The sequence below is a fragment of the Sander lucioperca genome, chromosome 3 (assembly GCF_008315115.2).
Source record: "Sander lucioperca isolate FBNREF2018 chromosome 3, SLUC_FBN_1.2, whole genome shotgun sequence".
NCBI classification, from domain to species: Eukaryota; Metazoa; Chordata; class Actinopteri; order Perciformes; family Percidae; genus Sander; species Sander lucioperca.
Genome location: NC_050175.1, coordinates 4,875,282 through 4,900,179, shown reverse-complemented (window position 1 = coordinate 4,900,179; position 24,898 = coordinate 4,875,282). Strand labels below are relative to the sequence as shown.

At 40.2% G+C, this 24,898-nt stretch overlaps 1 protein-coding gene across 2 annotated transcripts in view; it reads right to left on the bottom strand.

Moving 5' to 3' along the window:
- katnb1 (katanin p80 (WD repeat containing) subunit B 1) overlaps positions 1-11,584 on the bottom strand; it is a 24,901-nt gene extending 13,317 nt beyond the window's left edge. Inside the window, exons 1-9 of one of the 2 annotated variants that reach the window (XM_035999188.1) lie at positions 11,427-11,584; positions 8,013-8,022; positions 7,849-7,958; positions 5,478-5,608; positions 3,627-3,744; positions 1,867-1,967; positions 1,357-1,398; positions 937-1,020; positions 187-302 (exon numbers count right to left, since the gene is read on the bottom strand). In XM_035999188.1, the coding sequence (XP_035855081.1) occupies positions 187-302; positions 937-1,020; positions 1,357-1,398; positions 1,867-1,967; positions 3,627-3,744; positions 5,478-5,608; positions 7,849-7,888 (632 nt within the window). In that variant the 5' untranslated portion in view covers positions 7,889-7,958; positions 8,013-8,022; positions 11,427-11,584. Of the gene's footprint in view, positions 1-186; positions 303-936; positions 1,021-1,356; positions 1,399-1,866; positions 1,968-3,626; positions 3,745-5,477; positions 5,609-7,848; positions 8,023-11,426 lie in introns of both variants that reach the window. The other variant, XM_031308521.2, reaches the window with a different exon arrangement.
- Between the last annotated feature and the right edge of the window lie 13,314 nt (positions 11,585-24,898).

Sequence of the window (24,898 nt, the reverse complement as noted above, 5' to 3'; positions counted from 1 at the left end):
TGCAAAACAAAAATACGGTAAATATTAAAAGTGTCGTTTCCGTTCTAATTATGCTATTAAACGAAAGTTTGCCTCGGGTGCATTCACAAAAAGACCCTAGGTTGCATTTTGGCGAGAGTTACACTTTAAACGTCCTGACAGCTGCAGTTTGAGGAAGATCTGAAACAAGAGCTGAGGTTGCCGTACCTGTCGGAGCTGCCTGAAGCCAGCAGGTACTCGTTGGGGTGAAACTGGACCACGTTGACGGCTGCGGTGTGAGATTTAAACTCGGTGATGGTCTTCCCCTGAGTCAGGTCCCACAGCTGAGAGAGAGGCAGGGAAGAGATGAGACACGACTCAGACCATATCAAACAAACAGGAGCAAAATACACACTTTGCTGGGGACTATTTTCAGCGGTGGATTAATCCACATTTGGTGCTGTAATGAAGAGTTACTGCAGGGGGGGGCCACCAAGTTATTGTTCATTTTTTTGAAAGTTTTTCCAGTACAGATAAATACTTTGCACATCTATACTGTGAGACAGGTACGTTGGATGGAGATAAGTTGGTCAAAAGTTGCAAAGAAAATTCTGCACACTGACTTGCAAAAAAACTAATTTAATAGTAGGCAACGTTTCGGCACTAGACCGTCATCAGACAAAATTAATGAAAGGAGATTATTTTTGGCAACTTTTTAAAGTTCTTTCAACAATTAAAAATGTCTTAACATGAATCCAACAAATTATTAGCAAATATAGATCAGCAAATTGTTGTTTACTTCATTAATGTGTTTACTGTGTTCATGGACTGAGGATGAGAGGAGGATTCGGTATTCGCCATTTGGTTTTGGATTTGGCAAAAATCTGGATTCGGTGCATCCCTAACTCTGACATTTGGTGACAACGTTGAGTGCTGTCCACCTGTTGATATACTGGCAGCTGTAGCAGCAGTTGGTACCTTGACGGTGCAGTCATCGCTGGCTGAAGCCAACCACTTCCCGTCCGGACTGAAGGCCAGACTCCGCACGGCCTGAGTGTGACCCTGCAACACCAACACCAACACAACTTCACCTTTCAAACAGATTACAGGGAAACCTCTGTTCTGAAATACACTGACAGGACCTGTCTTTCTAACGTGCGACAACTTGAATAAAAAAAAAACAGTGTGAGAGATTCTGAGAGAATATTATTATTATTATAAATATTATTAAAGTATAAACATTTGTAATGTGCTTTACAGAAAAGTCTTTCTACATCTTCTAGAACAAACAACGTTGGGAAAGAGCGGCGCGTTTATTTAGCCAATGAGACAGATCTTTCATAATTATTGATGTAACATGTGCAAGTTTTTATTTTAAATTACACACACACCCCTTACCTTGTACCTGAACACGTATCCTTTCCTCCGCACGTCCCACAGCTGACAGAGAGTCCAAATCCACACGTTCATATAAGAAGAAAGTTTTCATTAATGCAGATTATGAGTACAGACACACTCAATCACAGTTTTCACACACACACACACACACACACACACACACACACACACACACACAGAACAGCTAAGGCTTTGTTCACACTTGGCGTCTTTTATGAAGCAGCAAAGCGTTTTACATTACACTTACTGTGTATGTGTGTACGTGTATGTACATATATGTATGTGTATATGTGTGTATATGTATATATTTGTATTCATGTATTTCTCCGAATGATTTGTATATGCGACAGGAAGATGTTTGTTAAATAAGTAAATTTGTGGTGTCTTGTAATCCCATGTGGGATGGGCCAAAATGTTTGGCATGACACAGAAATAAAACATAACTAACTAACTAACTACGGAGTATACTGTGTTTTTTTTTGTTTTTTTAAAAGTCCTCCACACGCCTACCTTGATGTTCGTGTCCATGGAGCTCGAGGCGAGGAACTGTCCAAACGGATGGAAGCCCAGACTGGTGATGTTGCTTTTGTGTCCCATCAGAGTCCTGAAAACTGGAGGAGACAGGAAGCAGCAGAGTCACACAGACTGATGACATTGGCTGGATCAGATATATAGTATGATATTATAAAAAGGCCAATTGTGAATGCAACCAAGGGGCTTTAGAGACAGATTGAAAATGTTATGGAGGAAATATTTATTCATAATTCAAATTGAAAGTCCAAAGAGAAAACGAAGCAAGATCAAATTAAAAATATTATTTTTTTTAAATTTTCCATTGATCAAATTAAAAATATTATTATTTTTTTTTTAATTTTCCATTTGGCTTTTCCATTTGGATTTAATATTTGGATTTAATATTTGGCTTTTGAATTTAAATTTAACATTGGCTTTTCCATTTGGATTTAATATTTGGCTTTTGGATTTCAATTTAACATTGGATTTTCATTTGGATTTAATATTTGGCTTTTGAATTTACATTTAACATTGGCTTTTCAATTATAGTATCTACATGAAAACTTCACTGTTGTTGCATGAAATGTGGTTTGTGTTTAGCCTACATCATCAGTTTCTATCATGTGAAATAAGAGGATAAGCCAGCCTGGTGGCCAAGCTGCAGACAGATGCTCCTCAACAGTGAGCTCCCCAGCAGTCAGCTCCCCCTGCTGGTCATAAGGTGCCTCTGCACCCCTTTAGTTTCAGACCCCCCCACCAGCCTTTGGGCCACGCCTCCTCATTTACATTGACATGTGTCAAGTCCAAATGAAAAGCCAATGTTAAATGTAAATTCAAAAGCCAAATATTAAATCCAAATGAAAATCCAATGTTAAATTGAAATCGAAAAGCCAAATATTAAATCCAAATTAAAAGCCAATGTTAAATTGAAATTCAAAAGCCAAATATTAAATCCAAATTAAAAGCCAATGTTAAATTTAAATTCAAAAGCCAAATATTAAATCCAAATGGAAAAGCCAATGTTAAATTTAAATTCAAAAGTCAAATATTAAATCCAAATGGAAAAGCCAAATGGAAAATTTAAAAAAATAATAATATTTTTAATTTGATCTTGCTTCAATTTCTCTTTGGACTTTCAATTTGAATTATGAATAAATATTTCCTCCATATTGTTCCGGCACCTCCAATTTTTAAGTAAATTAATCTTATTTTGCAGTTTCATACATCAGTGTTTCCCAAATGTCCATTCCAGCGTTCCCCCTTTTCACTCTGAGCAGCACTCTGCTGTGAGTCCATGAACGAGGCAACAGTCTGTGGTGAGTTCACATATCTGGAATAACAGCAGGACAGTCTAAAGGACTACCTAAACTTCATGGAGTTGGTGAAGGACACGGGAACGTGCTGCAGATCTGGAGTTTTACATGCAGTTATGACACCAGTCATAATTAAGTTTTTATGAAAACTCCTTGCTGTTTTGGAAGAAGGAAATAACGCAAATAACAGGTGATCCCACTTAAAACGTGAGTTTTCTTTAAGTGCTGTGTGGATAGAGACTTAAAAGTAGTAAGACATTTTGAAGGATTATATTTGAGAATGCAATTTGGTTTCCCTCACCTGTCAGATCTTACTTTAACAGCTGTTTACAACATGCTGTGAGTCAAACACAGGAGTTTACAGATGTGAAAGACACACACACACACACACACACACACACACACACAGAGAGAGAGAGAGAAAGAGAACAAACTGGGTCTCACTCTTGGCAGCCTCCAGGTCCCAGACTCGTATTGATCCAGATTGGGAACCAGCGACGACCTGCTCCTCTGACGTGTTGAACTGGACACACTCCACTGGGTTCCTGTGACCAGTCAAACTCTAAGAGACCACACACACACACACACACACACACACACACACACACACACACACACACACACACACACACACACACACACACAGTTTTAGAACGTCACAGAGAAAAGGTGCAGCGCTCTGAAACGGCCCGTCTCGTCTCATTGGTGGAAACTGCTTTCAGAACGCTGCAGACCGGAGACTTGAAGGGAGACTGAAGTTTCACAAATCTTTGGTCTGAACTGGACTTAAGGTTATCAGAATCAGAAAACTTTATTGATCCCTTCAGGGAAATTGTTCAGTTGCAGTTGCTCACAGTCAAATTCAAGGTCAAATAAAAGCAAGTCAATGTGTGTATAAAGTAACGTAAAGCAGCTACACTCAAAAATAAAAACATAAAGTAAAAGTAAAGTGAGATTAGGTTTAAAAATAAGTTTAGGTTTAAAAGATAGTTTCTAAAACAATGTATTGTTCAAATTCAATTGTAGTGCAGTGTGAACATAAAGTTCAGTGTCAACATAAATACAGTACAAACAGAAATAAGTACCAGCAGTAAATAAATAACAGATATTGCACCAAGTAACTATTGTACATAATTGTCCAAGTATATTGATATGTGATGTGGAAATACGTGCTGTGAGTCTAGTTTTGACACTTTAAGTGTTAGCCTGTAGCAACTCCACTTTAAGGCCTCCTGCACACTGGCTGCGTGGCGTGAGTGTGGCGTGAGTGTGGCGTGAGTGTGGCCTGAGTGTGGCCTGAGTGTGGCCTGAGTGTGGCCTGAGTGTGGCCTGAGTGTGGCCTGAGTGTGGCCTGAGTGTGGCCTGAGTGTGGCCTGAGTGTGGCCTGAGTGTGGCCTGAGTGTGGCCTGAGTGTGGCCTGAGTGTGGCGCTTGCATGTCGCGCGAGCGTCGGTCCGGTTTCTAGCAGGCTCGAGCCGCACCCGAGACGTTTGTGTCATGCAGGCAGTGTGCAAGCTCTAACCTGTTACAGGAAGCGTTTCCAGGCAAAATAGAATACGAGCCCAAATAAAAACGGACACGCCACACAGCTGACACGCTCACGCCACGCAGGCAGTGTGCAGGAGCCCTAACCGGCAATTTCCACTGGATCCGTAACGGCTGCGGATCCGCTCCGGAACGTCTGTGGAGTCATTAGGTTTCCATTAAAGTCAGTGTGTGTATTTCCACTGACTGCAGAACGTCTGCGTCCCGACTCCGTCCCAGCTCCGGTGGTCCCAGCCCTCCGGAGCAGATACCAGAGCTTCTATTGTTGCCGGACGTCGGAGAGCTCCGCAGCAATTCAGCACACGGCAGATAGTGGGGACAGGAAGTCGAGCACAGAAACAAAATAAACATCCGGTTAATTTTCAAAGTAAAATCCAGCGTGCTCACGGCGGATCATATTTCCTGCACTACACCTTGAAAACACAGCTCAGAGTAGTTTCCCCTCTACTCCTCTGAATGGAAACTAACTGTTGTCGGTTTTGTGGTTCTATTCTACGTGAATTCGTGAGATCTCGTGGGTCCTCGTGACTACAGCTGTCAGTCATGGCCGCAGCCGTGCCGCAACAAATCCAGACCTGGTGGGTGTTGACGGACAGCGGAGCACGCAGACGTTCAGCAGCAGAGCCGGTCAGCAGACGTTCCGCATCCAGTGGAAATCCACAGTTAGTGTTAGCCTGTAGTGGTGGTATGAAAGTTGTGGTTGTCTGGAGGTGATCGGGTAGCTGCTGAAGCAGCGATGACGCAGACTCACCATGATGCAGTTGGCCTTGCTGACGGCCCAGATGTTGACCCTGCAGTCCTCTCCGCCTGTAGCCAGCAGGCGGCCAGAGCTTTTCCCCAGAGCCAGACAGGTAACACTGCTGGAGTGAGCCTCGAACTCCTCTGTACAACAACACACGAGGGACAAATGTAGTTGTGCTCTGCCTGTGAAGATGCTGCAGCAGCTACAGAGCTCTTAGCTACGCCAAAGAGTTTCTGTAGATTGTGAAAGGAAACTATGTTCCTTTAGGGGTTTCTTAATCATTTCACATTTCTCTAAATGCATTTGTCGAAACTGTCTGACTGTGCATGAGCTGTGAAACTTGAGATATAGCCAAAAATGCTTAAGCAGAGGGTTTTTGCTTACTGTACAGAAGACAGGAGTCAGAACGTCTGAGGAAGAAGCTAAACTTGACAGAAGACATTTAAGAGCTGTCGTTGGCTACTGAAATTGTTAATTATATATTACCGTATTTTCCGGACTATAAGTCGCACTTTTTTTCATACTTTGGCTGGTCCTGCGACTTATAGTCAGGTGCGACTTATATATCAAAATATTTATAATTTCACGTTTTTAAATGTTATTTCATGCTGAAAACATTACCGTCTACAGCCGCCAGAGGGCGCTCTAGGCAAAAAGAAACTGCAGCGAGCAGCAGAAAGTTTGGAGTGAGAGAGAAACTTGTGAGGGACTGGCGAAAAGGTGACTCTTACTGCAATGAAGAAAACAAAGAAAGCTAATCGCGGGCTGAAAGCAAGATGGCCAGAGCTGGAGGAACGAGTCCACAGATGTAGATGCACGTCAACGGTGCAGTTACGTCTCCACGCCCTGGTAGTTGTTCTGTATTCTGTTGTATAGTTGAATAACTGTTAATGTGTTACGTTAATATACCGGACACCTACCGTATTCAGCCCCTTGTTCTGTGTGCTACTGTGTAGTTGAATAACTTACCTTTCCAGATTAAATGTCTGTTCTTGGTCTTGGATTTTGTGAAATAAATTTCTAAATAAATGCGACTTATAGTCCAGTGCGACTTATATATGTTTTTTTCCTCTTCATGACGCATTTTTTGACTGATGCGACTTATACTCCGGAGCGACTTATAGTCCGGAAAATACGGTATATTATTATATTATATATTATTAATTATAGTTGAAAAACTAAAGCTTGAAATTGAAAATTTAAGTTTTAGTCTAAAACTTGAAAAATAAAACCATGTATTCAAACTAAAAATAAGTGTACCCATACGCAAAATCAGGGCCGAAAGTCTGAAACTGAAAAAAAAGATTTGAAGCCGTAAAAAAAATAAGTTTTGAATCTGAAAACATGAAATGTGGAACTGAAAACAAATATAAAAGTGAAAAATGAAAATGAATAATTTCTTCAAAATAATTCCAGAATTTAATCTAACTTTTATTCAAACTGAAAGCAAAATTGGTACACTTATTTGTAGTTTGAATACATGGTTTTATTTTTCAAGTTTTAGACCAAAACTTAAATTTTCAATTTCAAACTTTAGTTTTTCCAACTATATACATTTTTTTCAAATTAACAAAACATCTGGCCCTAATTTAGCTCCATAAAAAATTGATTTGGTGAGACTTTGTTACTTTTTCCTCTGTGATCTTCCATGTGATCAATTACATCAAACCTTTGCAATATATCACTTCAACATCTCTGTGTTCTGGGGTTGTATGTCGAGTCCTAGAGGTCAGAAAATATCTTTAAAAAGATAGATCCTTTTTTTGTGTGCTTTGTGTAAACCTGCTAGGGGTGTGAATCTTCACTGGTCACACCATTCGATTATGATTAACCTCTCTACGATTCAAATCAATATCATTACGATGCATCGCCTCCTCAATATTAATATATATTGCTACACATGGCTTTTTCATCAACAAATTCAAACTGTGAGATATATATGAACTCTACCTTTTTATGTATCTGCTCTAACAAAAGACTCTGAATGCAGCGAGGTCTGAACACAGCAGACAAAAGGCAAAAACATGTGTGTGTGTGTGTGTGTCTGTGTGTGTCTGTGTGTGCGTGTGTTTGAGTGTGTGTGTGTGTGTGTGTGTGTCCGTGTCTCTGTGTGTGTGTGTGTGTGTGTGTGTGTGTGTGTGTGTGTGTGTGTGTGCGTGTCTCTGTCTCTGTGTCTGTGTGTGTGTGTGTGTGTGTGTATGTGTGTGTCTGTGTGTGTCTGTGTGTGTGTGTGTGTGTGTGTGTGTGTGTGTGTGTGTGTGTGTGTGTGTGTGTGTGTGTGTGTGTGTGTGTGTGTGTGTGTGTGTGTGTGTGTGTGTGTGTGTGTTTTCATCAGTGCAGTTCTGACTCAAAGAGGATATTAACATAGAGTGTAACCCACGCAGCCTCCAGGAGATCTTGGTGGTGCTGGCTGCAGCCATACTGCTCACACTGGGAGACTGGCTGCTTCCTCTGAAATGCTGATGAACTGCCGAGGTTAATTCATGAAGTTCAGTCAGGATCACCGAGTTCAGACATCAGCTCTCATCTACAGTCTGCACGGAGCCTTCTCCACCTGCAGGGACACGAAAAAACACAGAAACGTGGTGTGCTGCTGACTGTCCATCCCTGGCACACATTCACTCCTTCACTGCTGCTCGACTTCACACTGAAAACTACGTTTCACAGAGTGCTTTACAATGACCTAAAAAAAGACACAGACAGACAATCAGACAGACAGACAGACGGACAGACGGACGGATAGACAGACAGATAGACAGAGAGACAGATAGATAGACAGACAGATATACAGACAGACAGACAGACAGACTAGAGCTTAGATCGGCCCAAAAAATCAACCCGAGCCCGAGCATGTTGCGTCCGAGCCCGGCCCGACACATTAACTGTAATTATGAGCCCGAGCCCGATTTAAACCCGACAATTTTTTAATACGTGGGCCGTTATAACTGACGTTCTCAACTACAATTCAGAGTTGTTGGAACTGCAGAAATCTGTTTCGCAAATGGATCTGAATGAAGAAACGTAAAAAAAAAGAAACGATGATGAACAACATATTGTTGTCACTGCCCACGACTTGTTTAAACTGCTTCCATACCTCCGACTTTCCTCCACACTCGCTCAAAGTTAATTCTCCTGTTTTTCTTTTCTTCTTTACATCTTCCAGCTCCCGGTGTGATGCGTGCGAGAGGAGGAGACTCCGCGCATGAAGTGCTGCATTTTGTAACTGCAGCCTAACTTTTGTAGGCTACACATTTGTTACTTTTATATAGCCTATATATATATATATTTATAATATTTCTGATTATGGCATTGCTTTCTCCCCACCCAAATAGGATAATAAGGTAATGGATAAAAAAAAAAAAAAAAAACATTGCTTGATCAAGGGTCCGGCCCAGACCCAGGCCCGGCCCGAGGATGTGGCGGAAAATAACGGCCCGAGCCCGACCCGAGGTCCGGTCGGGCTCGGGCCGAGAATCTAAACTCTAAGACAGACAGACAGATATACAGACAGACAGACAGAGAGATAGACAGACAGACAGACATATATACAGATAAATAGACAGACAGACAGATAGACAGACAGATATACAGATAAATAGACAGACAGACAGATATACAGATAAATAGACAGACAGACAGATATACAGATAAATAGACAGACAGACAGACAGACAGACAGACAGATATACAGATAAATAGACAGACAGACAGACAGACAGACAGATATACAGATAAATAGACAGACAGACAGACAGACAGATATACAGATAAATAGACAGACAGATATACAGATAAATAGACAGACAGACAGACAGAGAGACAGACAGTCTTTATTGTCTACTGGAGAAATAGTAAACACTGGGGAAAGGTACACAATTACAATTACACAATAAAACCAAAAGTGGGGACATAAGCCAAACCCCTGTCTAAAGTCTGCATATAATAATAATATAATAATACATATATAGCCTTCAATACACAGAGTCTCCCCCAGTGTATTACTGGTAAGCCACTGGGAATGATTTCTTAATGTACTTAAGACGTTTTTTAAACTACAGTTACAGCAGGCGGCTCAGTTACAAACTTAGGTAGCTCCCAGGTAGCTTCTAGCACTGACTTAGTGTATTGAATCAGTCTTAGAGCTTTTTTATTTTAATCTAAATTGTGTGATTCTGTCCATTATTCTGTTATCACAGAAACTATTGGGCTCTACATTAATGCTGCCATCACTCTGCCAGACAGCCTCTGGGTAATCCTGGCTACTGTCCTGGTCAGATTAAGGACGGTGCCTGCTGAGGCAGACCTGTTTGGCAGACACCGAAAACAGGGATTGGTGCAGAGGGATCAGAGAGGCTTTGATCCTCACATTTTCACCATCTCTGTAAAAAAGCCCAGAGCCTCTACTGAAATATTTTCCAACTCTGTTGGAGCACTCAGCCCAAAACTCACTTCTCTCACTGTTTTATAAGAGTCAACTGCCTTCCTGGTCAGTTTCAGTCACCCTGCCTCCCATCCCAGTCGGTCTGTGTGTGTGTGTGTGTGTGTGTGTGTGTGTCTGTGTTTCTGAATGTCTGTGTGTGTGTGTGTGTGTGTGTGTGTGTGGGTGTCTGTGTGTCTCTGTGTGTGTGTGTCTCTGTGTTTCTGAATGTGTGTGTGTGTGTGTGTGTGTGTGTGTGTGTGTTTCTGTGTGCGTGTGTGTGTGTGTGTCTCTGTGTGTGTGTGTCTGTCTGTGTTTCTGAATGTCTCTGTGTGTGTGTGTGTGTGTGTGTGTGTGTGTGTGTGGGTGTCTGTGTGTCTCTGTGTGTGTGTGTGTGTGTGTGTGTGTGTTTCTGTGTGTGTGTGTGTGTGTTTCTGTGTGTGTGTGTGTTTCTGTGTGTGTGTGTGTGTGTGTGTGTTTGTGTGTGTGTGTCTGTGTGTGTGTGTGTGTGTGTGTGTGTGTGTTTCTGTGTGTGTGTGTGTGTGTGTGTGTTTCTGTGTGTCTGTGTGTGTGTGTGTGTGTGTGTGTGTGTGTGTGTGTGTGTGTGTGTGTGTGTGTGTGTGTGTGTGTGTGTGTGTGTGTGTGTGTGTGTGTGTGTGTGTGTGTGTGTGTGTGTGTGTGTGCGCGCGTGTGTCTAAGGTGTGTTCCCACGTCCTTTATTTCTTAAAATCTCTTTAAAGTAACGGGAAGACAACTGTATCATACTGCTAACTTCCGCAGACGCCAGATCAGTGAAAGGAATAACGTGGATGGACACTTTATATAAATTAATCCACAAACCAAGTGTGAGAATATCTGATAATTAAATAATGTTTAGTTGAAGCCCCAGGTCATGTCACTGTTAGAAGAGTAGCTGAGTGACTTCACTAAGTTATTTTAACTATCTACCTTCGATAAATAAATAAATACATACATATGTGGCTTAACGCTACGTGCAGTTTAGTGTCCCACATTATTTTCCAAAAACTGAGTGTCCCATATGATTAGGGTCTTATTTGAGACAAGTTAAGGTTAGGGTTAAGTTCATAATTAATTAAGGACATTGTATGGATAATTTGGGACGCTAAACTGTACGTATACCTACATATATGTTAGCTTAACTCACTGTTTACGAAGCCTAGCTAACGTCAGCTAGTGTTGTTAGCTAATAGTTACGGGTTGTGGCTAGAAGGGATACAGCTACGGCCGGAAGTTATGCAGACTTACGCTAAATGTAGCAACATCTAGGCTAATATAACATTATTATATTAATATATAACAATATCATTTTTAATACTTTCACCCTGTTCGTTCATCGGGAGTGTTTTAATCCAAACACGAATGTTTTTCTTCCTAAACTTAGCTTTCGTTAACGTTACCGTAGCTGTATCCCATTTGACCTGCTGAGAAGCTAGTTAGCTAGCAGTTTTAGCTAATTAACGCTAAGATAACGTTAGTAGTTAACGGAACAGGTCGCGGCAGGTAACGGTAGGTCGGCTTACCTTGGTCTGTCGGCCGCCGTTAATCATCTGAATGGTTGTTAGTTAAACCGTGAGAAGCTAATCGGTCTCCGCTGCCGGTAAACACTTGTTGTTGACAGTCTCGAGCTCCGGTCTCCTGCTGCAGCTTAGCAACCAGTTAGCAACTGACAAACCAAAGCTCACTTCCGCTGATGTCACAAAATTAACTTATTAAATTAACTTTATTTTATTTTTTAACTTCTTTACTGATAATACACAAACAAAACACAATAATATTATAATATCATATAATAATAATAATATAATAATAACAACAATAATAATAATATGCTATATATAATATATATATATATAAAATCTGTTTTACAGCATACTGTACAGCAGGGGTCACCAACCTTTTAGAAACTGAGAGCTACTTCATGGGTACTGAGTCATACGAAGGGCTACCAGTTTGATGCAGTCTTCTGAAATAACTAATTTGCTCAGTTTGCCTTTAGTTATATATGATTATTAATGATTAATGATACTCATCTATGTGAAGACACTGATTACGTTAATGATTTCTCACATGAATTATCAACAATGACTTAACAAGGTGGGAAACAGATAATATCAATATTCAATTTTCACTTTTAGAACAGGCCTGAGGGCTACTCATGTGGTCCTTGGGGGCTACCTGGTGCCCGCGGGCACCGTGTTGGTGACCCCTGGTGTACAGCATACTGTAATATTTCACCGGTAATAAGACCAAAATAATATTATTAAAATGTATTATGAAATGTATACTATGATAACATCTAAATAAATGTTGATAGATCTAGCGTTATAGTTTTAAAAATATCAATAAACAACAAAGCAATCCAGCTTCCCTGGCCGAAATAGACCGAAATAATAACATTAAAAGAAATAGAAATAAACCATGATAAGATCTGGTGAATAAATGTTGATTAAAACAGCGTTATTGGGCTAAAACTACCAATAATATACAGCTTCTCTGCCGCAGCCCGACTGGCAGAAAGAAAGGTGCTGTGATCAGGGAATCTGTGTGTAGACCACGATGATGCCTGTCATTGACCTACATAGGCATCGCATCCGTGGGCCCGTCACGGAATTTTCTGCGATTCCGTGAAACTGTCACAGATTTTGAGTTAAGGGGACGTGTTCATTTCACGGAATACTCTGAAATGCAATATTGTAAAACTGAGCTGTTCAGAGACTTGAGAAAGCTAATCTAAAAAGGAACGTCATGAATTTCGTCAGTTGACTGTTTAAGTATCATTGTCTATTTATTAATTCTGTAGTAAACGTTCAGAAAACGCCAGATAAGCTAAAGCTAGTTTATTAGCTAAAAGGACATCAAATGACTCGTGCCACATTGAAGATTTTCCAAACATTTCTGAAATAAATCCACGATAAATGGTGGTAAGTGATTACTTTTCTTCATTTTCTACCACAGTGACAGTTATTCTCTGAGTTTATGTTAAAATGTAACCATATTTAAATACAAATTTCCACTTTGCATTACACTATTGGAACTGCAGTTGCACAGTGTTAGCACTGACCAGTTAGCATATCAAGCAAATGCATTGGTAACATAAGTAAGCTAAATGATGACTAAAGGCAGAGTAATACCAAAGAATTTCTAATAAGGGAAGAAGTTCCACTCTCTCGATGCTTCTGGCTTCTGAACTGGTTGCAGTTCCACCAGAGTTCCATATAGGGGGCGCTCACAGGCCAGTGCAGAATGAATGGGACTCTATGGAGCTATACCCCTCAAAATCCACTTTTCTCAGGATATAATTTTTTGTCTAGTAATTTGAATGTTGCATTTGAAAGGGGAGGCTAAGAAAATACACACTGCTGGGTGTTAGATTTTTTTAAAGTGTCTTTTTTGTTCTAAAAAGCCTTTTAAAATGTCAATGACGTCATACACATATACGGCCAGAGATTCTGCTTTACGGCGAGCTCTGAGTCACTTCCTTTGTTCTCTCGAGGCATCGACAACACAGCTGACAGGTTAGACTCTCCCTGTTAATACTACACAGCTGACAGGTTAGACTCTCCCTGTTAATACTACACAGCTGACAGGTTAGACTCTCCCTGTTAATACTACACAGCTGACAGGTTAGACTCTCCCTGTTAATACTACACAGCTGACAGGTTAGACTCTCCCTGTTAATACACAGCTGACAGGTTAGACTCTCCCTGTTAATACACAGCTGACAGGTTAGACTCTCTGTTAATACTACACAGCTGACAGGTTAGACTCTCCCTGTTAATACTCGGGCTAGAAAGAGGTCTGCTAATGTTTTAAAGACCACGCCGAAATATTCACTCTGGCATTCTGGTTCTGCTTCGGATGCCGTCAAGCGGGATCTCCGATCGTAATCAGTCCTTCACTGACCAATCAGCATTCATTAGCAGAATGCTAGCGTCTTATGGGCAACAACGACTCAACCTGTAACAAATCGAAAGGGCATAAGTACTCGTTCATTCAACTTTCGACCTATAATCCATGTTGAACTTGCAAAAACTACAATCAAATCTGAGATTTCTCAACGACAATCAGGCGAAAGAGACAAATTTAGCCGTCTAGCTCCATAGGGTCCCATTCATTTAGCCGTCTAGCTCCATAGGGTCCCATTCATTTAGCCGTCTAGCTCCATAGAGTCCCATTCATTTTGCACTGGACCGTGATCACCCCCAGTGGAACTCTGGTGGAACTGCAACCAAAGTAGGTACAATGGGGCTGAACAGGGGGTAGAACGGCTTTCCGTAGACGGGCTTTGGTAATACCATAAATACATTCTATTTGATTCAAATTAATTATTGGGCTTTTTTGGTACTTTTTCATCTATTTATGTAGTTTTTGCTAATTGAGGCATGAACAGGACAAGAAGCAGAAGAAGTACACAGAAAAACTAAATGCTTTCTTGTGTGATTCTGAATGGAGCAATGACACATGGTGGTAATTGCACAAGATTTTTCTCTATATCATTGTGTTTTATTGTTGAGGAAAAAACTACTACTTTGTTTCCTCCTTCAACTTTAGCATGATGCGTCCTGCAAAGATGGCTCACTGGTTAATGATGGCCACATGACACCAAATTGTAAAATGAAAAAGTTGACAGAGCAGGGTAAACTTAATCTTTGCTTATTCACTATTGATAACATCCAAGCAGAGACTAAAATAACCTTTGATTATGGAGATTCACAATGACCATGGCGTAATCTGGTCAGTAATACCTCTTGTTAAATACGGTATAAGATCTGTTAAAAGAAAATTAGATGAATACATTTCCCTTTTTGACTGTAGAGTTTGCCCTAAACATCTCACTGTGGAATTACTTTACGGATGCAGTTGTACACACTATGTTTAGTTAATTTTGCACCATGAGGTGTGATTGCATGGTCTGAAAGAAAGCAATGCTTCTTGTTGTTCATCGAAGCATAAATTATATTAGAAACTAAAATTACGAATTGCTTGATTAAAGGAAGTGAAGGATAAAAAAGGGTTTCTTTCTGGGGTTTTTGTAATACATTGATGATTTAATTAAAACTTATTGTTGTATTGTAATATAATATATATTTCTGACAGGTTGTTGTACTTATCTGCAGACACCAAGTGGCATAATCTCGACTCAAACTTCAGGAGAACCAGAAGTGAGCGAGAGATCCACTTCATCTTTCCAACAGGTTAATACACATTTACTGTGGATTGCTTCTATTTTAACAGATCTTCTTATCACTTATGTCCTATGCATAAATAACATTGATTTTCACCCTCTTAAAACAAACATTATGAGTGAAATGTTCAAATATCAAGATAACCATTACTACTTTCTGCATACCATAGTGGAAAGAAATTACTGCTAGTATTTGATATAACTACTATTCAAAACATAACATTGATCTTCATTTTCACTAAATTCATTTTTTCTTCTCCTTTTCATAATGTTTTTGCCCATGTATGCTACTGCTTATGAATGTAGATGATTTAACGTTTGGGAAGTAGATCCCTGTCCATTACTGTGGAGGTTTTAGCTTTATTTTACAACAACAGTTTAACTTAGACAACAGGAATACTGAATGTGTGTTTAGTCGTCATGTCTTCATTTTGTTTTAGGCTATGAAAGATTTAAATGTGTTTCAGATGATGTCTTGATATTGTATATCACTTTACTCTGATGGAGACAAATGTTTGTTTTCTGACAGCTTGAGAAAGGAAATAAAGATCAGCTGTTTGATTCCAGTAAATCACCAAGTCCAGGCATTTTGCTTTTCTCAGCCTCTTGCTATGTTATCTGGATAGAGTTCCCGCTCAGCAGCTCTGAGTGTAGCCTCTTTTTCTACATTCACGTAGAAGGATAGATTTTCTTAAGGAAGGTCCTGTAAACCACCTGGTCAATGGAAAAAGACCTTGCAGTCATACTAGTGATCAACAAACTTAACACTTACTGTACTGTTTTTTTTTTTTTAAATAAATGTTCCTTTGTACATAATATTGAAGATAGGGTAAGTGATTTTCTTTAGTTGATAATTGCTAAATAGCTCTATATTATGATAGAGTTCATTAGAGTGTTTGTTCAGTAACAGGAGTCTCCATGTCTCTACATCTTTATTAAACAGAAATTACATTTTCAGTTTAGGTTCAGTTCCAAAGAATTCACAGAGGATACAAATTAAACAATTTAAATTGGAAGTGATGACACAAAGAATTGAGCTGACAAAATTAGAACTGAAACATTATCAAATGTAAGCTAACAAATGGGTAGGCTACTCTTTCCTTATTAGCTGACATTTGTCAGATACCTGAAAAAGTATTTACTGTTTATTAAAGAGCTGGAGAGACATGGAGACTCCTGTTACTGAACAAACACTCTTTAGCAATGATTACTATAACAATATAGACTAGTGTTTTAACCTTCTCACTGTCAGGGTTTTGGTATTTGGTTCTGTTTTATTGTGTAGTCTTGTTTCTCTGTTTTGCTTGGTTTCCTGTTTTATTTTGAAGTCCGTCTTGTCTCCCTTGTCTTTTCTAGGTTACTTCCTGTCTTTAGTTTTCCCTCCCTTGTGATTGCCCTAATGTGTTTCACCTGTTTGCCCAGCCTAATGTCACCTGTCCCCTGTTAGTCCTCGTTATCTGGTTTATTTAGTCTCTGTCTTGTCTTTGTCTGGTGTCGGATCATTTTATTCTGTTGCTGTGTTCTGTGAGTTTGTTTGTGTCTGGAGTCTACCCTTCGTCTCTGAGTTCCAGTTTTTTGAGATCCTGTTCTTCTGTTCTGGAATTAGTTTTTGCCTGTTTTTTCTGGATTTCTTGGTATGTACTTCATTTTTGTTTAAATAAATCCTCTAAACTGCATTTGGGTCCAAGCCATTCCTGACAAACCGTGACACTAACAAAAAAACTTTTGCTTTGACCAAACAATATCAATTACCCTACCTATAATACCCAAAGATCATGTTATAGGGGGAAATAAAATCATGGCACTGCCTCTTTAAAAACTATCTATGCAGATCTGAGTAATGCTATAGAGCTCACAGTCCCGCCCACAGCGGGTTCCGGAAGTAAAAATACAATGCATTTTCTCCATTGACAAATTGGAGTATAAGCCATAACATGGTAACCATCGATGGTAGACTTAAAACCAGCTACGACATGACTCAGAGATTGGATATGCTCATATAGATGCCAAAAGTTCATAGGGCACCAACCTTGTTTTGAGATAAATGTCTTGGATAAGTGCTCCATTACCCACAATCCTGAACAATCCCACAATCCCACAGTGATGCCTCTGATTAACGTAAATAAAAGTACTGTCGGTGAACAGCATTGACATATGGGTGGAACTCATGCTGGTGAGGAGGGGGAGCTGCCTGCACGATCCATCATGTGCATGCGCAAGATGATTTTACGAGGATCTACAACACTGCACGAATCACGACCTGTTGTTCCATGTTCCACGCTTCTGCCGTTAGCCTCTGCCGGAAAGTTAGTTTAGCTAACAGCTAATTTGGCTAACCGCTAGCTGACAGCTTGATTCACTCTAAAATAACGTTAACTCACGCGTTTTCCTCGTGCTCAATTGCTTTTCAATAAATCCTGCATAATATTCCAGAGAGAAGTCATATAAAGTGACAAAACTGTAAGCGTAAGAGTAAACTACTTCAAACATGCCAAAAAAAGTGGTTAAGGAGAAGAAAACGATGGAGAGCTGTGAGGATGCAGGCCAGGAGCTAGCTGAAGAGGAGTCATGCTTGCCGGAGCAGGCACACGCTACTGTTTCCACGGACGCCGAACAAGTTATAAATTTGGACAATCCTTCAACAAAGGACCTCATGGTTGCCATAACCCCATTCAAACAAGACTTTAACACAAAAATTGACGGTGTACTGACAGAAATAAAAATTGTCCAAACGGACATTAAAGACTGTAGTGGGCGTATCATGGAGGCCGAAACGCGGATATCTACGGCAGAAGACGAGATACAAACCCTGAAAGAAACTATCGGAAAACTTGAGAGCAAGACAAAAAACCTCACTAACAAAGTCGAAGATTTAGAAGGGAGGAGTAGACGTAATAACCTGCGTGTACTAGGCCTACCCGAAAAAGTAGAAGGTAATGACACCTGTTCCTTTATGGAAAAGTGGATAGCGGATACTCTGAAGATAACGCCACCGGTTTTGGAGAGAGCGCACCGGGTAACAGTGGGCCAAAGTTCCACCACATATCCGAGAACCATCATCATCAAGTGTTTAAACTTCAAGGACAGAGAAAATATCTTGAAAGCTGCGCGGATACAGAAAGAGGTGATGTACCAAAACAACAAAATAAGATTTCTTCCTGACCTGCCAACGGAGGTGTATAAGCAACAGAGGAGCTACGACGGCGTGAGGAAGCGGCTGCGGGAACTCGGTCTGGACAAACACCGGGTAATATACCCCGCACGGCTCCTGTTGACCAACGATGAACGCACTGTCGTCTTCAATACACCAGCAGACGTGAGCAAGTACATCAAGAAACTGGAGCCAGTGACTGAGGATGACTAAATTAAGTGCATCTTGATGAGAACTCTTATTGAACTTATATTCTCTTTAGATGTGGATGCTGGTAAATAAGAGGTATGTAGGGCCTACTTCTGCTGGAAATTTGACATCGTACTAATTACAGACTTGGCTCTCTTAAAATACTAGTATAAAGTATTAATAAGCCCTGTTTAAAGATATATTTTATTTTGCTTTTTCTTGTGGTTTCTTTTTAAAATGCAATTAGGTGCTTCTTAAGTGAGAGCTGAAAAATACGTGCATGTAGCATGGCGCACATTTTATTTTCAGTTGATAGATAAACTAGAGTATCTGGATTAGTTTTTGTGCATAGACAAGCAATTGAGCTGAGTTTTGGTTTACATGAGAATAGTTCCTCAATATAGCGTGGACCTATTCCCGGTAATCAGGGGAAGTTATTTAGGGGTTTGGGGGAGCCTGTATGTTCTAGTGAGTCAGGCCTGGGTTGTGGGCGGGTCGCTCTCTTCCTTTTCTTTCTGGGTTTTATTCCAAATGGTACCCTTTATAGGTTTTTATTGCTACTCTTGCACTAAGGTAATTACCTCTCTTTTTGTTAACCGTGACATAATAAATGACAGATGTTTTGGTTGAATGTGTATCTTGGAATTGTAGAGGCCTACGTAAACTTACTAAAATAAAACAAGTAATAGGTAGAATAAAACAACTAAGAGCCAAAATTGTGTTCCTACAGGAAACCAGGAAACCCACATGCTAGATCAGGAGTTAATCAAAATTAAGCGTAGATGGCCAGGTCAGGTACTGTCGGCAGCTTACTATTCTAATTCCAGAGGAGTTATAACTATGATACATAAGTCTATTCCTTTGCGCATTGATAAAATAACTAAAGACCCCAAAGGTAGATTTTTGATTATACAGGGAAATATCCTATCAACCCAGATTAATCTGGTTAATGTATATGGACCTAACAATGATAACGCAGATTTTTATAATGATTTATTTTTGAGAATCTCCACAATGCCCGGAAAACACATTATGGCAGGCTATTTCAATTGTGTTTTGCAGCCCAGTAAGGACCGGTCATCTGGTATCGATAACACTCATGTAAGGTCTAGGAAGGTTTTACAACATTTTATAAAAGAACTCAACCTGGTGGATATATGGAGGGCTCAAAACCCAATAAAAAGGGAATATTCATGCTGGTCGAGTACTTCTAAAGGATACTCAAGAATAGATTACTTTCTCATATCAGCTGAACTAATTTCATGTATCAGAAATTGTCAGTGCAGTAGTATTCTTATATCTGACCATGCTCTGGTATCTTTGACATATGTTGAACCAAAGATTATTCATAATCATACTAAATGGAGATTTCAATTACACTGGAGGCAAGACAAAAAATTTCTTGAGTTCTTAGGGGAACAAATTGATTACTATTTTGAACATAACACCACCCAAACATCAGCTATAATCAGATGGGAAGCCTTTAAGGCCTTTATACGAGGACAAATTATAAGCTATACGAGTAGGAAGACAAAAGAGAAACAGGAGAAAATTAAAACACTTGAAACAAAAATTTGCTTACTCGAGGAAAAAAGTTTACAAGCAGGCCAAAATACTGATAATATTTTAAAAGAATTACTATTGTTAAGAACCCAATATAATGAAATATCACATGAAAAAGCAGCGGCCAATTTATTAAGATTAAAGCAGCAATTTTACGATCAGGGGAAAAACCAGGCAGACTTCTTGCTTGGCGTATAAAACAACAAGAATCAGAAAGAGCAATTACTAATATTTAGGATGAAAATGGAAATATGATTGTAGATCCAATGGAAATTAATAAAGCGTTTAGAAATTTCTATGAAAAGCTATATTGTTCTGAATATAGGGCCACAACTGATACCCACTCCGCGTTTTTTGATGGAACTAAAAATTTAATTAGATAGTGAGATTACTGCAGCTGAAATCATGGAGGCTATAAATACATTAAAAGGTGGTAAAACAGCAGGACCTGATGGCCTGCCCATTGACCTATATAAATATTTCAGTGATAAAATGGTTAGGCCACTCCATGATATGTATATAGAATGTTATAATAGTTTATGTCTTCCTACTTCTATGAGAGAGGCTTTGATCATTCTTTTACCAAAACCAGGAAAACCAAACACAAAGTGTGGTAATATGCGACCTATAAGCCTAATAAACACCGATACCAAAATAATATGTAAAATCTTGGCCAAAAGGTTAGAGACTGTGCTTCCGGGCATTGTGGGTGATGATCAAAGTGGGTTCATTAAGAACAGACAGGGACTTCATAATGTAAGACATGTTTTAAATATTTTGCATAGCCAAAAAGAGGAAAAGGATACTGCTCTTCTCTCGCTCGACGCGGAGAAGGCTTTCGATAGAATCGAATGGACTTATCTCTTTGACGTTATCGTAAAATTCGGATTTGGAAGATCCTTTCTACATTGGATCAAATTATTACATTCCAATCCAATGGCTGAAGTTTTAACCAATGAGGTGATTTCTGAACCATTTAATATTGCAAGAGGTTGCCCTCAAGGCTCACCATTGTCCCCACTTTTATTCATTTTGGCTATCGAACCGCTAGCAATAGCCGTAAGGTCTAGCAATCACATACATGGGATTACAATGGGTGGCAAAGAACATAAAGTAGCTTTATTCGCTGACGATGTAGTGCTATTCATAAAACAATTAAACGCCTCTCTACCAGCACTTCTAGATCTGATCAATCAATTCGGAAATATATCTGGATATAAAGTGAACACATCAAAGTCATCGTTAATGCTGCTTAATAAAGATAGCTGTCCAGATGCATCACATTTATTTACCTTGAAAATATCACCCAGCTTTACATATTTGGGTATCAAAATTGTTCCCCAATTAGAAAATATAATTTCTACAAATTATAATGCTATAATGGAATCAACATCTAAAGATATAGAGAGATGGTTATCTTTACCAATTTCATTGATAGGAAGGATAAATATATTGAAGATGAATATCTTGCCTAAATTCATGTATTTATTTCAAAATATCCCCTTGGTGCCACCAGCTGGAGTGTTCTCGAAGATTAACTCATTATTCAGAAAATTTATTTGGAATAAGAAATGTCCTCGAGTTCGTCTTTCTCTTCTTTATCTTCCATTTGACACTGGAGGGTTAAAATGTCCGAACCTGTATTGGTATTATTTAGCTGCACTATTAAGAACAATAATGTTTTGTTTTTCCTCTGGGAACAAACCATCCTGGGTGAATATGGAGTCATGTGGTTTTGCATTGCCATTAAACTTGTATTTATACTCAGATAAGTTTAAACAATTGAAAACAAAAACAACGCACCCCATTGTTTGTAATATGATTAGAGTATGGTATGAAGTTAGGGAGTACATGAAAATAGCTGACTCTTTATCCCAGTTTAGCCCCATTTGGGGCAATACATTATTCAAACCAGGCACGAAGGACTTAGGATTCCGGTTGTGGGTTGAAAAAGGATTATTTAATGTCGACAACAAAATTTTGACTCTTTTTTACAAGTCCTTTATCGAGAGTATTCTCTCCTACTGTATTGTATGCTGGTATGGACATTCAAAAATCACCCATAGGAACAAATTGGGGAAGATTGTTAAAACCTGTGGAAAAATCATTGGTAGGCAACAGGTAGACCTGCACCAACTATATCTGACCAGATTGGTACAGAAGGCAGACAAGGTTTGTATGGATACAACCCATCCTCCTTTCCGGTCGTAGATATAGATACCCCAATGTCAGAACCAACCGAGCAAAAAACTCATTCATTCCTATGGCAATAACCCAATTAAATAAGGTGTAGGGAGGGGTATGACTGAAGGAATAGATGTGAAGTAGGATATGCAGTAGTTTTTATTTTTATTTTATTTATTTATGACATTGTGCAATATACTGCTTTTACTGTACTCTATTTATTGATGTGTTAGATAAATAGCGCTGTAGATGTTTGGTTCAGTGTTTGTGTTGTGGATTATGTGTCAATATGCCTGTACTGTACAACAAATTTGCGCTTTGTCACCAATCCTGTTTGTAATATTTATGGACAGGATATCGAGGCGTAGTCGGGGAGGAGAGGGGTTGCAGTTTGGTGGGCTGGGGATCTCATCGCTGCTTTTTGCAGATGATGTGGTCCTGATGGCATCATCGGCTTGTGACCTTCAGCACTCACTGGATCGGTTCGCAGCCGAGTGTGAAGCGGCAGGGATGAGGTTCAGCACCTCTAAATCGGAGGCCATGGTTCTCAGCAGGAAACCGATGGAGTGCCTTCTCCAAGTAGGGAAGGAGTCCTTACCCCAAGTGAAGGAGTTGAAATACCTTGGTGTCCTGTTCGCGAGTGGGGGGACAATGGAGCGGGAGATTGGTCGGAGAATCGGCGCAGCGGGTGCGGTATTACATTCAATTTATCGCACCGTTGTGACGAAAAGAGAGCTGAGCCAGAAGGCAAAGCTCTCGATCTACCGGTCAGTTTTCGTTCCTACCCTCACCTATGGTCATGAAGGCTGGGTCATGACCGAAAGAACGAGATCCAGGGTACAAGCGGCCGAAATGGGTTTCCTCAGGAGGGTGGCGGGCGTCTCCCTTAGAGATAGGGTGAGAAGCTCAGTCATCCGTGAGGAGCTCGGAGAAGAGCCGCTGCTCCTTCACGTCGAAAGGAGCCAGTTGAGGTGGTTCGGGCATCTGGTAAGGATGCCCCCTGGGCGCCTCCCTAGGGAGGTGTTCCAGGCACGTCCAGCTGGGAGGAGGCCTCGGGGAAGACCCAGGACTAGGTGGAGGGATTATATCTCCAACCTGGCCTGGGAACGCCTCGGGATCCCCCAGTCGGAGCTGGTTAATGTGGCTCGGGAAAGGGAAGTTTGGGGTCCCCTGCTGGAGCTGCTTCCCTCCGCGACCCGACACTGGATAAGCGGACAAAGATGGATGGATGGATGGATGTACAACAGATTGCCTCTCAGGCAATTAACTCATTAAGTTTTCTACGTCTAAGTCACACACACACACACACACACACACACACACACAGACACACACACACACACACACACCCCTCTCTCTTATCGCTGGATGTTTCCTCTCCTCTCTGAATAATGTGTGTATGAAGTCACGTCAGCCTCTGTGGTTTTAGAGTCGTGTAAAGGACATTGATTACTGGATAGAGAGCTGATGCTGCAACGTTTCCTCTGATGATGAGATAAAGAAGTCATGTTTGATAAAAATAAAGAAAAAGAGCAGCTTCTGATGAGAGCTGTCTCCAAAAGAATGTTATAATTCTGAATAAATTCTACATTCATTTAAAGAAAATACAAAGTGTATAACATGAACCACTTGGGATGTTAATGTATCATCTGGTAACATAATAAGTGAAGGTGACTTCTATCAGCTTTCACTAAGGTTACATCTCATTGTTGCTTTAACATATTGACTGTAAACTATGTGTAATGTAGCAGGAGTTAAAGCAACACTAGAGAACTTTTCCCGCTTCGGTCCCCCTACAGGTTGGAAGCGGAATTGTCCCATTTTGTCTCATTCGAACTACAGATCCGCTACCCGATCTGGCAAACTTGGATAGTGCAGTTGTAGCCAGAAGAGAGCCGCAAAACGAATGCAGGAGTGCCGTTCACCCTGTTACGAGTTGATGAACCACTGAAATGATTTTGGAAACATTTTAAGTTACAAAAAGTTCTCTAGTGTTGCTTTAACACTAAAAGTGCCGGAATTCCATAACTACTAGAACTGCCGTGGTTGGTCTTTTTGACCGCCAGATTCCAAACTCTATAATCTCTCATGATAATTACCCAATTGTGATATTAATGCATATTGTGTGATATCTTTAGGAAAACGAAATAACACCAAATGTACATTTTAATGAGTTTAATTATACATTTTCAATAATTCATATCATGGCATAGTAAACCGTAATTATAGGCTACATTCATATCCCAAAAAATATGGTATGGAAATTCATTCAACGTAACTCATAACGGGCAAATAACACCTAAAAGTATCTTATTTTAACATTTATAACCTAACCTGGCACTGCCTCCGTTTTTGCGTCTGCTGTGGTACGCAGTGCTGCTTGGACCGTGCGCCGCTGCCCTTTTTTCCTCCATAAACTCCACTCTCAGTTCCTCTGCGAGTTGCTGCATGAACTTCCTCTGGGCAATTTTACTGCTGGTGCTCTCCTTGGAGAGGATGTGTGCAATGATTCAAGCCAGTTCAAGGATGTATAAAGTTATATGAACATGTAGACAGCCACGGCCATCTATGTGTACCGCACCTTTCACAGAGTGAAGCCCGGCGCTTGCTTTCTGATTCAGAAAGGCGTTGTAGTGGGGTCTGGGGACATGCCCCCCAGGAGAATTTTTTGGCTGTAAAAGTCCCAATTTGGTGGCCTCTGGCATGTACACAGTGGGACT